A 17,737-nucleotide genomic window follows, 5' to 3' on the forward strand; every position below is an offset into this window, starting at 1 on the left:
CTTTTGTTAATTTCTTTATGCACACTACGAGTGGCCGGCCGCGGCGGGCGCCTGCAGGGTGGATCGCAGGGTGAGTGTAAGTCTGTTTAATCCTTAGTTTTATTTCTTTTGTTTGTCTTAGTTCTTTATATTCTACAATTTTTACAAATTTTCCCATTTACATTATAGCATTACTATTTAGTCAATTAAGTAGTTTAATTCAATTAACTTAAGCACCTCTAAGCTAACAATACATTGGTCGGTAACTAGCTTACAGTGTACAAATACCACGGATGTACCGACAGTCGTGGTGACCGTAAAAATATTGGCTAGAACATGTCGGGGGGGACATCACCCCCCATAATCAGCACACCCGGCCCGTCCTGCAAGGGACGTCAAGTGATGACGAACCTCAGATTCCGACCTTCACCGGCAACCCGTACAGTCTCGATGGGACTCGGGACGGACAGTCCGCCCGGGCCTCCGGTCGCGGCCCAGAGGACTCCGAGGATCGAACCGGAGGAAGATATCCTTCCCCCGTTGACCGATCCCTCTGGGCCCTCTCGGCCGCGGAAGAAGGCCAGGTCCGAGTCCGACCGAGGCTCATCGAGCGAGAAGGACAAGCGTCCAAGATTAGGCCCCTCGTCTAGATCGGAGGGAGAGGAGAGTGCGACCACATCCTCTGCACATTCCTCAACCGAATCGGTCACTCCTTCCTCATCTAGGTCTTCGTCCCCCTCTGGGAGTCCAATCCCAGCCCAACCAATTCCGAAGCCTAGGGCTCCCGCCAGGACAGGGACAGCCCTAAGGCAAGTAAGATCCCCTTCTCGATCTCCTTCCCCAACTCTATCCCCAATCCCGGTAGACTCAACCCGAGGTGCCCCCGCCCTAAGCGGCACGGCGGGCAACCTGGACTCCACCAGGTACATGGACCTCGAGTCTACCAGACCTCAACAGGTCCTTAAGCCCAACCCCACTCCCTCTACCTCCTATGCTGCCATGGCAGCTAGGCCAGGTATCCCTACCGCCCAGAGGACTTCCCAATCCTCACGAGCCCCTCCCCCGAGGCCGAAGAGTCGCGCCCAGGAGGAACTGCGCCGACACCCGCCAATTATGGTGGAGGCCCTTCCAAATTGGTCCCGCCACATGGCGGCCATTAGGGAGCGCCTAGGCCGTGCCCCCTCGGCGCGACCCTTCGGCACCGGTTTTAGATTTCTGCCGACGTCGGTTGAGGAGTATAGGGCGGTCCAGGCCTACCTTTCGGAGGCCTCTGCCAGGGACGGTACCATTAAATGGTACTGTTACGCCCTGGCGGAGGAGAAACCTTCGAAGGTGGCAGTCCGGGGCCTCCCTGCCGACACCGACGAGGCAGAAGTCATCAATGCCTTGAAGGAGCTGGGATTCCCGGCTCGATATGCCAGGTGCATTAGGTCCCAGAGAGGGCGTCCGGGCTGCGTGTTTCACGTAGCCCTGGACCACCTCTCGAAGGACGACCTCGCCCGCTTGTACGCAGTCAACGAACTGCTGTACCTGCCGGGGGTGACGGTCGAGGGATGGCGCCCAATCCGAGGGCCTGCTCAGTGTCATCGCTGCCAGGCCTTCGGACACGCCTCCTACAACTGTCATCGTGCGGTCCGTTGCGTAAGGTGTGCCGGGGAGCACATCGTATCGGACTGCCCGAGGCCGAGGGACGGCCCGTTATCCTGTGCCAACTGCGGGAAGGACCACGCCGCCGTCGACAGACGGTGTGCGGTCTTCCGCAAGCGGGCCAGGATGATGGGAGTAACCGTCCCTCCTCCTGCCCCACAGGCGCCTCGAGCCGGGAGTACAGCTCTTCCGGCTTCAGTACCTGTAGCAAAAGGGAAGGGGAAGGGGAAAGGGAAAACTTCCCAGCCCCCTCCCCCTTCCCACTCCGCTCCGTCTGCGGTGGTGGTGGAGGCATTGCCATCGGCGTCTACGCTGATGGCACAGGCCAACCCGCCACGGCAGTCAAAGAAAGTCCAACCTACTCCTGCTCCCCGTGGTCGCACTTCTGCTGGTGCTCCCACAATATCCCGTCCGACCAGCGGCATTACGACCCTAAACAAAAAAAGGGAAAAAAACAGGAGGAAAAAACTGAAACGGAAATTAAGGAAAAGAGAGGAACGGGAGAATGCAAACGGAGGCATTCCGGTGCCTACAGTGCAGAGCTCTGCACCACAACCAACTGACCCAGAGAACATGGAGGTCACAGAAAACTCCACTCCGGCCCATACGATACCAAGCCAACCATTGCCTTCGGCCCATTCGGCCGATGCAACCACTACTGCCAACATAAATAATTTGCCCCCCCTCCCCCCCCGCCCACAGCGCGAGCGGCGCAGCGGTCGGCAGGCCTCCCAGCCTGTCGGTTTTGCTGCCTGGTTGCTCACATTGTGGGAGAAATTGTCCGAGGTGATCTCCGGAGTAATCCGCGAGATCGCCTCGGGAGCCAGTCCCTTCGGGGCGCTCCTGTCGGGGTTCTACCGAATGATTGCGCAGTTCAATGGCTAGCCAGGAGCTGCGCATCATTTATTGGAACCCCGACGGGATAAAGTCCCGAAAGAACGACCTGCTTGTTCTCGCCCGGGAGTACAACCCAGAGGTTGTGCTCCTGGGCGAGACCAAGCTTCGTCCTCAGGATGCGTTCAGGATTCCTAACTACTTCATGTACCGACGTGACGAGCTTACCCCTGCCGGGCGGCCGTTCAGGGGCACTGCGGCCCTCGTCAGGCGGGACGTGGTGCATGATCAGTTGGATTTGCTGTCCTTCACATCGACAAGGTCTGTCGGTGTGAGGGTACACACCTCGGGGGGAGATATGCGGATTTATGCCGCGTATAGACCCCCGGGGCCTGAATTTCACTCTGAGGACATAAGACGGGCCCTGAATCACGACAGCCGCCCAGCTCTGCTGGTCGGGGACCTCAACGCGAAGCACGTCGCGTGGGGCTCCCGACTTAACTCAGCAGTGGGCAGGCGGCTGTTAGAAGATGCCGATAGGGGCGACTACTCTGTGGTCGGCCCCGACGAACCCATACACATCCCGACCGCCGCGCGATATCAGCCCGATGTGCTGGATGTGTGTGTGCACAAGGGGCTACGGTGCCCCGTAACGATCGAGGCACTGTACGACCTGGGTACCCCACATCTCCCTATCCTGGTGACACTGGGAATGGGGCTCACCCGGGTTGCGACCTCGCCCCTACGACCGAAGGTCGACTGGGAGCTCTTTAAGAGACGACTAGTCGACCTTCCCGTGGTTCAGGACCCCAACACCCCTGATGGGGTCGACGATGCGGCAATCCGCCTTGTTGACTCCATCAGGGGAGCGATCGACCAGGCGACGACTCTTGTGCCCAGCGGCGGGCCCAGAGGTATACTCCCGGCCCATCTGAAGGCGATTATTCGCCGGAAGAGGGGCTTGAGGAGGCTCTGGGCGACAACTCGTTGTCCCAGGATAAAGCGCGAGCTTAATGAGCTGGAAGCGGAGCTGGCGACAAAGATTAGCACCTTCCGGGGCTATGCCTGGCAGGAGAGGATCGAGGAGGCCCGCGAGGACCCCTCCTCAGTATCCCTCCACCGGCTTTGTCGCCAGCTCTCAAATCGGCCTGCCCCGACCTGTCCACTCGTGGACGAGAGGGGCAACCGATGCTTCTCGGCTCAGGCCCGCGCCGATATCCTGGCCGAAATGCTGGAGCGGCAGTTCGCTCCAAATGACTCTGCACCCTCAGAGGCCGCATTCCACCAATCGGTGGAAGAGAGCGTAGCAAGCCTACTCTCCTCCCCGGTGCCACCGTTGGGAGATGGTGATCTCATCACTCCCAGCGAATTGCGCCTCATCATCAAGCGGATGAAGAGGCGCAAGGCGCCGGGCGAGGACGGTATTCCCTCCCTCGCTTTTTTCCACTTCCCTGAGACGGTCGTGTCATATATGACACGGCTGTTCAACTCCATTCTGTCCACAGGACACTTCCCGGGAATTTGGAAATTGGGCAAGGTTATCGCCTTGCCCAAACCCGGCAAGGACAGGAGAAATCCCTCCAGTTACCGTCCGATCACGCTGCTGTCGCACGTGGGCAAGTTGTTCGAGCGGCTGCTGCTGAGAAGGATGTCGCCGCACATCCTTCTCAGACCCGAGCAATTCGGGTTTCGTAGCGGTCACTCGACAACGCTGCAATTGGTCCGCGTCATGCATCACTTGGCGGATCGGACCAACGCGCGCCAGTACACGGCCGCAGTCTTTCTCGACATCGAGAAGGCCTTCGACCGTGTCTGGCATGCGGGACTGATCCACAAGCTGTTGCAGAACACGGACCTCCAGCACGCCTACGTGCGACTGCTGGGGTCGTACCTGGAGGGAAGATCCTTCCTTGTCGCGGTCGAGGGCGCCAAGTCGTCGGTGCGCCCAGTCACGGCCGGAGTTCCGCAGGGGAGCGTCCTGGCACCATTCCTCTACGCTCTCTACACCAACGACATTCCCACGCTCGAGGGCAACCTCGAAGCGTGGGAAGCCGACGTGAAGTTGGCGCTGTTTGCCGACGACAGCGCCTACTTCGCGTCATCCAACTTCCCCTCTGCGGCCATTTCGAGGATGCAGAGGTTATTGGACTTACTGCCCCAGTGGCTGGACCGATGGAGGGTCGCGGTCAACGTGGGGAAGACCGCGGCTATTCTCTTCGGTCCGGTCCGCACAAGAGTCGTCCCGGGACAGCTCAGTCTCCGTGGCGCTAATGTCGAGTTTAGATCCAGCGTCCGGTACTTGGGGGTCGATATCGACCGGAGTTTGAGGATGACCGCCCACGCCAATAAGGCGTTGGCGGCCGCTCGCTACGCGAGATTCCTCCTCCGGCCGGTGTTGGCCTCCAGGTTGCCGGTCAGGACTAAGCTCGGCATTTATAAGACGTATGTCCGTTCCCGTATCACGTACGCAGCTGCGGCCTGGTATCACCTCATCCCGCAAGTCACGCGGGTGAAGTTACAGGCCCAGCAGAATCTGGCTCTTCGCACGATAGTCGGAGCAGGGCGTTACGTCAGTAATGCCGTAATCGCCCGGGATCTGGATGTGGAGTCGCTCGAGGAGTTCATCCGGAGGCTAGCTCGTAATCTTTACGAGCGGGCTGACGGTGGACCCCACGAGCATCTCCACAATTTAGCTCCCTTGCACGCTAGACCACCTGATGGTCTGGCGCTACCAAGGGAGCTACTGGAACCCCCGGCTATGGTAAGATAGTCGGCTTAATCGGAGTGATATGGGAGTGCTCATAATGAGTGCCCCCATGGGACTGAGCTGTCCACACTCGTCACTTCCCCCCACATTGTTGGGGTGCCCCCCTATGGGGACCCATTTTCCACCCCCGAGGGTGGACCACTCCCCCGTTTGGGGAGTGTTTTAAGTCGGCCCCTCCCCGTGACGGACTTCCCCTTCTGGGGAGCCCGGAGCGGGTGAGCGCCAAACTAGTGCCGCGGCTCCCCCTCTGATTTGTAGAGGCGGGGCCGCGGCATGGGGCCGGTGGCGGGCCCCTCGTAGCCGCTGACTGTTGTCCCCGTGTAAATAGTAGTGTAGTTTAGTTTGTAGTTAGTTTGTAGTTAGTTAGTAAGGGGAAAAAAAAAAAAAAAAAAAAAAAAAAAAAATGGAGGACAACACGACGCCGGAGGATCCTGCTGCCGGGCGTCATCCCTGGAGCCATTCAAGCCCATCGTATTATGTATAAGTATATATGTTTTGTCGATGTAGTGCAGCCGTGCACGCTGCGAACAGCGTACCTTTTCCCCAAGTCCTCCCCGCATCTACTTCACCCCTGCCTTATATGGTAGGGAGTTTCAGCCCGGGTAGTGGGGTTTGCCCCGAGGCCCGTTCCGTGCCCCCGAAAGGGGGTACGACGACCCTTCTTGTTTGCCCTACCCATTGGCTCTTTATCTTTTCGATTCGGTGACTTTGATTCTCCTGTAGATCTCACTGGTTAAGATTAGTTCAAGTAAGAAAACTAAAAAAAAATTTAAGCCACCCATGTGCAGTCCGCAATTGCCCGCGTTACAATAAATATTCTGACATCTATTGATATTAACACCAATATTTTTTTTCTACCTATGCTGATAGCCTTGAGAGGCTATATCAGCTTCGCCCTAACACGTAGGTGAGCTCACGGGGCTCTAACCGGAGTGTTGCTAACACTGGCCCTAGCAAGAGCAGTGCTTCGTAGAATCTACCACCGGATCGGAAACGCGACCCACTGAGAAGATCCGGCGAGAAACTCAGTGGGATGTGTCTGTGGGTAAACACCGATAGTAAGGTAGTGATTTATCTCCATACATAGCCCAGACAGAGACACGAACTTACCAAATCAGTGGCGAAACTCTCGAAGAACGTTGCGAAGCCTTCGTTGAGCCAAGTGTAAGTCCAGGACAGCGGACCCACTTCATTGCCGTACCACATGTGCACATTCTCGTGGCAGATAATCCTGGCAATGTTCTGCCTGGTCGCTGTGGTCGTTACACCTTCCGTCACCAGCAATGCCACTTCCCTGAAAGAAACACCCGATTACATCGTGACCCAAATTGAATTCTCATATTTCAGTGGTATTAAAACTTATGGCCTTGTCAAATTCTAAAGTCATTTCTGGCGAACTGTAGATTTAGAATATTATACGCATATAATGAATGAATGAATATTAGAATATTATACGTATATAATGTAATAAATATTGTAGGTATTGAATATATTCAGGATTATACAATTTACCAATATGTCTATAACTCTATATTTATACCTTGTATATGACTTATGTAAAACAAATTAATGTTACAAAAAAAAATCTAAATTTCTAATGAAGCTGAAGCAATATTTTTTTAGGATTTTTTTTAAATTATATTTTACATACTTCCGAAACTATAGATTTAAATGTAGCCTTGCCCTGTATTTGGGTTAGCTTCTCTATTCATAAAATATAACAAAAACAAATGTATCAGACATGTGGTGGTATTCTACAAATAATTACAAATTATGAATAACTAGGGATGGATATCTTAACGAATTTGAAAAATTAAGTAAATTGGCCTCTTTAAAATCAGGTTATCTATACTTGTTCTGAAGAGTCAGCATTAAGTCACCTTGTGTTTAGTGACTCGTTGAAATTCGAATAAAAGCAAAAATTTAAAAATAGCAAGAATTGTGTTGAGTTTTAACAATTTCTCTAAACAATAAAGATTAGACATTAGTAGCTCAGCAGTGATTTGGAAACTGTACAAGTAAACCAACGGTTCACCATCAGAAACTAATCTGGGAAACACTTAAATAATCATAATGTGTACACACTTACCTGTAAATGACAAGACCCCAGTTCTCCATGGCACCGGCAGCAAAATCGGGAACGGCTGCTTTATCTAATTTAGGGAAAGCGTAAGGGAATTCGTTGTACGCTTCCAAAGCGACCATGTTCTTTTGTCCGAAGTCCATTGCGAAGGCTGCGTTGGTCTGGGTTCCTGGCCTAGAATATACTCTGAAGGGGACTCTGTAGATGGGGTTTTGCTCGTTGCTGACGTGCTCGAAGTTCGACACGAGATAGGCGAGCAGGTACGTCGACATTACGAGAGTGTCTTCAAACTCGTGCTTCACGTAACCCGCCACGTCCTCCCTAAATAAAAATATTGATGACTTTCAGTATACATTATAATTTTGGTGGTTTGTTCAAATTCAAATTCATTTATTTCAACTTAGATGTCAGTATAACACACTTGTTGAATGTCAAAATATAAGTAACAATGTTAACTCTACCATCGGTTCCAAAAGCCACAGTCCTGAGAAGGACTGGCGAAACAAACTCAGCGGGCTTTTTTTTGTTTTTTCTCAAATATTTTCTTTTTTTTTAAATAAGTTAAAATATTTGCAATTAACGAAAAAACAAGTCAAAAAATACAATTAAAAAATTTATAATAATGAAAAATTAAAAGGCCAGGAGCGAATGCCTCATTCCTCCTACATAGTGCCGTCTAGTAAATAATCCTTAACTTTATAATATGCCTTGTTGCACAAGCCTACCTTGACAGTTTTCTTAAATCTATGAACAGGTAGTAATTGAATTCAAATAGATATGGAGGAGATCAACAAAACCAATGCATTGAATTTATCAAAAATCTTGCAGTTGGCGCTTGTCACTTATATTATCGATCAAAACGTCTCCCTTGTGTGCAAGTGAAAGTGACAATATTACGCGTTATATTAAGTCGAAATTATATATTATTCATGTACATTTGTTTTCATATCTTCAGCAAATATATTATTTTATGAAGCGCAATAAGGGTTATTATAAATAGAATTAGATGTTAGATGCGTGTGACTAGGAGATGTACGGAAATGGTAGCGCAAATTAGACGAGGAAGACTGGATGGACTGTGTGAATGACGATGTGAGAGACAGAGGAGTGAGTGTTGAGATGACGGCTGATAGAAGAACGGAATAAACAAATTCGCTGTGCCGACCCCACCTAATGGGATAAGGTGGAGAAAAAGAAGATAATTAGATGTTAGAAAACTCACTTCAATGGGACAGCTCTTTCCGGAGTATTGTGCCTAACAACCGTGTAGGCTGCTGGTGCGTATATGGTAGTTCTGAAAATAGCTTTGATAGCCGGCTCATCGTAGCAAGGAAATGCACGGCGGGCAAACGTTGGTTGAAGTTGAGAAGTGACCAGATTTCTGAAACATTATTCTGAATTTTTATCGGAGACTAAAAGTTTGCCAAATTAAATCAGATAAACAGTCTTGTGCCAATTGTATAACTTTAAATACTTCACTGTAATTTAGTATTAATAAAAAAGAATTTTATATTATTTAAAAATGCAGATAAGAATGCGCATACATATAGTAGCATTTATTTTAAATGGTTGCGAGCTCATAGAGATAAACAATCCGAGAATTAGTCAATGAAATCTACGAATATCACTGAAATACTTACACAGTGCGTCCATTTTGTTGGTATGTAGATACATATACTCCGAACATGTTGGGCGCGTATTTAGATTCATAATCAATGTTTACAATATACGGCTGGTCTGGAAGGAGCTGTGTTCTGGTACTGATTCTCAAAAAATGCGTATCATCAGTTGCTAGAGTGAAACTAGCAAACAAGTTTTCGTTGCTGTTCCTGTCAGTAAAAACACTAATGCTTCTAATGGTCATCTCCATGGCTTGGACAACGATAACATTTGTTGCAATCCTGGGGATAATTCTGATGCTGACCTTCCCGTTGAAACTGACGGTATTGGCAGGATCAATGAATAAACTGACATCGTAGAACGTGGGGAATGATTCTCCGGGTAGGACATACTGGGAGGCCAGATCCGTATTCCTTGTGACGTTGTTCAAAGTGCTCGTTGGGAACGAGTAAGCTGAGCCCAAAAGGGCGGTGATGAGTAGTAAATACATATCTGGAAATAATAAAATGCTATTTATATGACGAAAAAAAGATTCCTTTTGATTATTCTTGTTGTTGTCCTCCTCCGTGCATCGTGCTCCTCAATGCTGAGGATTGTGACCTTTACGGAGCACTTTTATTAGGACTATGTTCCTTCATTCCTTCCTGTCCACCAGGAAGTGGATAGTGACATTGATGCCGGAGTCCAAAGTCGTCTTAATCTGATCGGACCAGCGCATGGGGCTACGCCCCCTAGGCACCTTTCCTTCCACTATTAATATAAGTATACATATAAGTTGCTGTATAATGACGTGATTCAGATAAAAAAAAATTATTTATTTTTCCAACCCAAGCAGACTATGATGTAAAGTTAACTGAAATAAATAAATCTAGTAATTATAAACAAGTCTACACTTTATATTGCAGCCAATTAGGAAAAGGCCAAAACTAAGGTTAAATATAACATATTACAAAAGATACGTCGTTATAAGTTACCAAGTTATCTCTGGTAAGAAAGTTTTTAACATTCGACAACAAATTCTGGAGTTCGCGTGCTATTTATAAAACTAAAAACCTGTTTCCGGTAGAATTTCACGAAACTAACTCACGCTAAGAATTAAGTGGTCTAAAGGAAAGGTCTAAAATAAATAAAAAATATACGGCCTAGAAGTACAGATTTATAGTTAACGAATTTAAAATCTACTAACTGCTACTACTACTTTTTAAGTTATTTGGATAATTAGATAAGCCCAATGCAGTCGGATTGAAATTATCATAATTAGGAGCTCACTACACACATACTCGTATACCTGGTAGACAAAAATTCTGTCTCCATGAACACTGAAAGTATATCTAAAGTTCTCGAAGTTTTATATTCATTGTTAATTTCAATAAGTGAGTCCGCACGGGTAGGTACCACCACCCTGCCTATTTCTGCCGTGAAGCAGTAATGCGTTTCGGTTGGAAGGGTGGGGCAGCCGTTGTAACTATACTGAGACTTTAGAACTTGTATCTCAAGGTGGGTGGCGCGTCTACGTTGTTGATGTCTATGGGCTCTAGTAACCACTTAACACCAGGTGGGCTGTGAGCTCGTCCACCCATCTAAGCAATAAAAAAAAAAAAAAAAAAAAAATGTAACAATTATAAAATTGTAAGAAGTTAGTCCCCTACTTTTCACGTCTTCACATATAGGTTTCATATCACGTTGAACGCCACATGAAAAATCGAGTATTCCAACGAGGGCTCCAACGTAAACGCTTCCTACAAGCCACAGATTGCAGTTATCAAACAAAACGCGTATGAAAGTGAGCCGTGTGATCCTTTGCCGAACCGAACGCCTTTTTTTTTCATTCCAATAGAAAGTTGTAGTTTTTATCAAGATTAGATACAGCCTTTTGAAATATCTTAAAAACCAGACCGTAAAAGTCGTTAATTTTTATCTTCCTTGTGTTATGTGGTTACCGGAGCGTATAGACATCTAAAACGTAAATGCCGCCATCCACCATGAGATATAAGTTCTAAAGTCTCAGTTTTTACAGTACAACGGCTGCCCCACCCTTCAACCCGAAACGCATTAGTGCTTCACTGCTGATATAGACACGGTGGTGGTACTTACTATTGCGGACCCGCAAGGGGTCCTACCATCAGTAACTACACAAATTGTAATTTTGTTACACGATGCTTCACCGTGGAAGTCAATCGTGAACATTTGATAAGTACGTACTTCATTAGAAAAATTAGTACCGGGATTGGTATCTGCGGGATTCGAACACCGTTGCATCGCTCGATTGATTAATAGTATTGCTTCATCATGGAACCCTTAATGTATGCAAGGTGACCTGCACCTGATTAATCTAATTCAATAAAACATTAGATAATAGTTTAATTGTTATAAACTCCCAAAATTTTATTAACGTGCCATATAACCAATATTTCCTATTCAACGAAGATAGCGATTGATAACAATTGTATGTTCGCTTATCTGCAAGCGTCTTGACCATATTTGCGAGAACTCAACTGTTGGGATTTTTGGTTGGGGTTGCGGCTCTTGCTGATTTTGCGCTATCGATTTATAGCGGATAAGATTATTGTGGTACTTGACATACCTGAGATATTACTCAATCGACAGAATCACTTCGGATGAGACTCTCTGCAACATTTTGTTAAGGAATTGCCTAACTCTCTTAACTTTCTAGGTTTGATTTTAAGGTCAATTAGTCCATATTTCTTTTGTTAATTTTCTATTATTAGTTTTGGTGATTCTACCAAAACCAAAACTGGTCTCAAAATATTAGTTAATTTAAAAAAAATAGAACTCGGTTGCAAGTAAAAAAAAAAACATTCTTTCATTAACATTATTATTTTGTGATTAATACAGACGAAATCGAACATATTTGACATATTATATTTTGAACATTCCTATAACTATATTATTAATTTAAGCCATGCTGCAAATGCGTAAAAACAAAAGAAATAAGTGAAATCACTTCAAAGAGCTGTTTAGATTTTTTTACTCAAAATTTCTCATTGATGAGATGTCAGCATGTGTGTGCTTTAGAAGATGCTTATCTGTTATTTCAACGGCATGTGGTACTCATTATTTGTTACCTTATACCTGGTATACTACTTTGTTGTTTTAAATACATATTCCCAATTTATTAGGTAATACATATATTTTTTCGTTTATTATTTGTTTCGATTTTATTCGACACTAGCTGACCCGGCAGACTTCGTAGTGCCTCAATCGATAAATAAAATACCAACGGGGGACACATCAAAGGAAAAACAAAATTGTTATTTTTATTTAATTCCGAGCATTTTCATATTTATCTACCTTTTAAACTATCTCTGGACTTCCACAAATAATTCAAGACCAAAATTAGCCAAATCGGTTCAGCCGTTCTCGGGTTTTAGCGAGACTAACGAACAGCAATTCATTTTTATATATAGAGATTATTCATTACTTAAACTAATGAGCCTTCGCGTTGTGACATGAAGCTGAAATCTCAAGTGTAACGAATAACCCTACACACCTGTCCCATCATACAACACTATCCACTTTCAAACAAAAGAAAGTTAAAAGTCTTGAAATAACCACTACCCTACCATTTAAAACGACTTACATGTTTGTTTAGACTGCTTAAGTCCAATGTAAAAGAAAACAAAACCTCTGGCATCTTTAAATTAAGTTAGTTATTGGGGATTTTCTTTAAATTTATCCAAGTCAAGTAATAAAATTTATTAAACATTCATATTAGAGTCCATAAATTAATATGTATCGACGATAAGATAAGACCTTTAATGATAAGCCGACGAGATATATAGTATTAGTCTTAAAAAATGCGAATTAGCTTATCGCTTCTATGGCCCAATAAAAGACCAATAGAATGAAATAGGGATCAATCGACGTCTCAGGATGGGATATTTACCTCCCAGAAATCTCTCCGCAAAAGTTGGTGGTTTAGTTACTTAAGTGGCTCACAGCGTATTGAGGTACGAGGTCAAAATCTCAATTGTATTGTATAGAATCCATTGCTGTTTCTCAGCAGAAATAGACAGGATGGCAGCATATAACCGCGCATGCTTACGTTTGCTTGATCCACACTTTTGATAAACTAGTTAATATTTATTGCTCGACAGTGGAATCCGGCCACGCTTTGTTCTCCCTATCATAAGGAGGATATAGATTTTTTTTTGGGAAATACTCGCACGCAAGCTACTCTACGTTGACGGTACTTTGGCAGAAACCTTTACTATACTAACTTTTTTCCCTGTCGTTTTGCTAGTAGTATAAGAGGCTATTCCAACTACGCCCGGACGGGTAGGTGAGCTCACGGGCTCAACCTGAGAGAATTTGCTAACACTAGTCCTAGCAAGAGCAGTGCTTCGCAGAATCTACCACCGGATCGGAAATGCGACCCAATGACAAGATCCAGTGAGAAGCTGTATCTATGAGTAAGTTCGCTTGTCGTTCGAATTCGACGAGGACGGTGACCGGTGCTTGAGGGGCTTAAAAGCACCGACAGTGAGTCCAAAGAATCCGACATATTTGAGCGACTGGTGGCTTTGCGTTGCCACGTCGCCTGGGTCGGATAAGAATGTACCAACCATAACTGTACTACGTTTCATCGCAATCGGCAAACAACGTAAGAAACATCCAAAAAAATTAATTCTTGTAAAAACTTGAGAGGCTATTTCAGCTTCTCCTTGACGTGTAGGTGAGCTCACAAATCGTAATACAACCCTATGTGGTAAGAAAAAAAAAATCCAACAAATTGTTTTTTTTTGCTTAAGTGGGTGGACGAGCTCACGGCCCACCTCGTGTAAAGTGGTAACCGGAGCCCATAGACATCTTGAATGTAAGGGCCGCCACCTTCCTTGAGATATGAGTTCTAAGGTAACAGTTTTAACAATGGCTGCCCCACCCTTTAAGCCGCAACTCATTACTGCTAACGGCGAAAATAAGCAGGGTGGTGGTACTTACACGCGCGGACTCACAAGATATCCTACCACCAGTCATAAAATATGCATATTTATTCTTAATCGGAAGGTAGTATATGCAGAATCTTCACTTTCCTAAATTTACCCTTAAGAATGAGGTAATTCCAAACAATTCATCCCTTTTTTCAAAGGATTTTTGGAAGCTTCACTAAGAGTGAATGAAAGTAAACTTCATTTCCTAAACATCAAAACCCGATAACTTACCCAATGTATGTATTTACACTGTCACCTTCAAACGAAAACTGGGTTATTAAATTAATACATAAAAAAACCTGATTAGTATAATCTATCTTTTATCATTAGACGTTATAAAGCTATTAAAAATATCTTTCCGTGATAAAGCAAATATCGACTGAATATTTTCATTAAAAATACTTAAAATGTACCAGTAACGACAAAATAATAATACGATAAGCCTAAACAAGTACGAGTATACTTAGTGTATCATATTTTTTGGTGCCAAATTCTTGCTAGAGCGCTGCTTAAAAGCCCATCCACTTTCGTGACGTTGAAGTCCTAGTTACATTACCATGAAAAAGCCCTCAAAACAAAATGTTTGGGTGTTTCGCGGCAACATGGGCAGAATGTTTTTGAAGTGAAACTTCTTTAGGATCGTTATGATTTCAAACTCGATGAAACGAAAAAATAAGTCCATAGAGACTCCTCCTCCTCCTTCAGTCGATCGCTCATTGCTGAGCATCGTGATGCGCCCGCCTGTGACCTTTTTTTGTAATTTGTAGCCACTTATGTCGGTCTGTGGCACAGTGAAGTGCGTGGCTCAGTCTCATGTCCAGACACTCAGACACCTGGTCACTCCATCTTTTTCGGCTACGACCTCTGGATCGTCTTCCATCCACTTTACCCGTCACTATGAGTCTCTCCAGGTTGTCAGAGGGTTTTCTTGCTATATGACCAAAGTATTGGAGCACTCTATATAGACATTTGGTGGATAGCCTCTGGTCAACTTTTAGCTCGTTGAGGATGGAAGCGTTCGTCCGGAAAGCCGTCCAAGAGTCATACAGTCCATAGAGACACAAACACATAAATGTATGGGATTCAGCCGGCGAGAGACTGAGATAGAACACATTAGACGTTCTCCTCTTTGTGCGACTTTTCGTAGCATCCCCACTGTCGTCTACTAAACATTGTTCATATGTATGCTCTTGTGTAGTGGGATAGTCAGTATATCTATATCTTATTTATAAGTTTCACTTCTACCGTGTGTGACTTGCACACACACACACACACACATGTTTATTTCATCGGAGTAGTCCCCGGATCGTATGTGGGAGTTGAACCTCACTAAAACTCCTGCCACTCGGCGCTCGCCACCGGCGCCCTACCCTAGACCGAGCCGGAACCCAGCCGGGGCTATTGAGACGACGAGACGACGGGACAGGGTCGACGCAGAGCATATTATATCCAACCCGCCGTTCCCCAGACGCCGAACCGGTGGCCGCTGATTTCTCAGTAGTGAGAAGAGCTTTGCCTCACTCTCCCCATCGCCTTCTTCCGCGAGATGGTGCACTCTCAGAAATCGGGCATAGCCTTCCAGGACTCGTCGACGCCAAGCCTCGACGCCACGACGCCAGGCAGTGACAAGTCCGGTGGGTAGAATGGTAGAGCCTATTAGTGCGAGACTCTCAATACTGTGTGATAATATAAAAAATATATTTTAGATTTAAAGCACTTTTGAATTGCTCGCATTGTTCTCGGTATATTATGAGTTTATCAGCTCGTTCATTTATCAGCTTTAATACCAAACATTTCCATTTCTCTAATCCATCACTCCATATGTTATGTATTATTATTACCAAAACGACTTGACGTTTTTAATCAATATTTTTTTTGTTTTTGTATGGTAATTTATTTTTAGAGGCACAATTTCATATCCTCCTCCTTGCGTCGTTCTCCTCATTACTGAGGGTCGTGACTACCCCGCTGTATCAATCTCTCTTGTATGATTGTTCTCCATCTGCTGCGATCCCTTCAATTTCATATAAAATAATAATAAAAAAGTTTAAACTTAATAATAACAAATTCATTGAAGATAATACAATAACAATTAATTGTTTCGCAGTACCTACCACCGAATCGGAATCGTGACCCACTGAGAAGATCCGGCGAGAAACTCAGTGGGCTGTGTCTATGAGCCTATAATAACTCACTTCGACACATAAGACCGAACTCTCAACTGGTTTTAATGTAACGGCGCTCTCACTCCTCAAATACGTGACTAATTTGCGGTCGAAAAAGATGGAATGGTACCTTACCTTACCTTACTTACCATATGGTACTTACCAGCTCACAACACATCCGGCAATCCAGGCGCTATTTTTTTTTATTGCTTAGATGGATGGACGAGCTCACAGCCCACCTGATGTTAAGTGGTTACTGGAGCCCATAGACATCTACAACGTAAATGCGCCACCCACCTTGAGATATAAGTTCTAAGGTCTCAATTATAGTTACAACGGCTGCCCTACCCTTCAAACCGAAACGCATTACTGCTTCACGGCAGAAATAGGCAGGGTGGTGGTACCTACCCGTGCGGACTCACAAGAGGTCCTACCACCAGTAATTACGTAAATTATAATTTTGCGGGTTTGATTTTTATTACACGATGTTATTCCTTCACCATGGAAATCAATCGTGAACATTTTTGAGTACGTATTTCATTAGAAAAATTGGTACCCGCCTGCGGGATTCGAACACCGGTGCATCGCTCAACACGAATGCACCGGACGTCTTATCCGTTAGGCCACGACGACTTCATCACTCATTCGACGCTTAATCGCTTCATCGTTGGCGATGATGGTATTTCGTTTTGTATAAACAGTAGAATTTGTTTTTTTTTCCTCTACCTATTCGCATGAGCGAAGGCTATGAGCCTAAAAAGCTATTCCAGCTACGCCCGGACGGGTGGGTGAGCACACGGGCTCAACTTGAAAGAATTTACTACACTAGCCCCAGCAAGAGCAGTGCTTCGCAGAATCTACTTGAGACCTTGAGAATAACTATACTTGAGACCTTAGAACTTACATCTCAAGATGGGTGGCGCATTTACACCAGGTGGGCTGTGAGCTCGTCCACCCATCTAAGCAATAAATAAAAAATAATGAAAATCTACCATCGGATCGGAATCGCGACCCACTGAGAAGATCCAGCGAGAAACTCAGTGGATTGGGTCTATGGGGTTTTCTGGTATAATTTTAGTAGCATACCAATCAGGCTAACCTTGCTAACACAATAACTCGATCCGACATTACACACTCGTTTTACCGGCTGTTTTTTCCGAACACTTTGAGAACATGTGATTATGGCGATCGCAACCCACCTGATGGTGAGTGGTTACCGTCGCCCATGGACTTCAGCAATGCCAGGGGCAGAGCCAAGCCGCTGCCTACCGTTAAGTAGTCTCCACAAGCCACAAATATCAAGAACTCATTGAAAGGTAAGAATCCGTCAAACATATATATAAATAGATATAGAAATATAATATTAATTATACATACATAGCCGCGAAAATTTAAAACGTCCTGTTTTATTATTGTTCCGCATGGCTGAACAAACTCACAGCCAATCCTGGATAAATGGTTTAATGTAGTGCAGGAACTCGTAAACATGACAACCTCTTTACGACAGATGCAAGAAAATTTAATTGGGACGCGTGGCATCTGTCTTCGACTGAAAAATATATTATTATGCTAAAAATGCTTGGATTCGAGAGGATTTTTTCGTCAGAACAAAACTTTACAAAATCGGTAAAATGTCCAAAATTTGTACAACGCTGGACTTGTTTGAAGAGGTTACATTTAATTTAATTTT

The 17,737-nt window shown here is 45.5% G+C and overlaps 1 protein-coding gene across 1 annotated transcript in view; it reads right to left on the bottom strand.

Annotated features, from left to right (window-relative positions):
* The window catches only part of LOC114247386 (aminopeptidase N-like), a 36,737-nt gene extending 22,559 nt beyond the window's left edge, over nt 1-14,178 (bottom strand). Inside the window, exons 1-5 of the mRNA XM_089729632.1 lie at nt 14,114-14,178; nt 8,951-9,422; nt 8,533-8,691; nt 7,317-7,631; nt 6,338-6,521 (exon numbers count right to left, since the gene is read on the bottom strand). Of these exons, the coding sequence (XP_089585758.1) occupies nt 6,338-6,521; nt 7,317-7,631; nt 8,533-8,691; nt 8,951-9,420 (1,128 nt within the window). The 5' untranslated portion in view covers nt 9,421-9,422; nt 14,114-14,178. The remainder of the gene's footprint in view (nt 1-6,337; nt 6,522-7,316; nt 7,632-8,532; nt 8,692-8,950; nt 9,423-14,113) is intronic.
* Between the last annotated feature and the right edge of the window lie 3,559 nt (nt 14,179-17,737).

This window comes from Bombyx mandarina, chromosome 09, assembly GCF_030267445.1.
Source record: "Bombyx mandarina strain Sakado chromosome 09, ASM3026744v2".
NCBI classification, from domain to species: domain Eukaryota; kingdom Metazoa; phylum Arthropoda; class Insecta; order Lepidoptera; family Bombycidae; genus Bombyx; species Bombyx mandarina.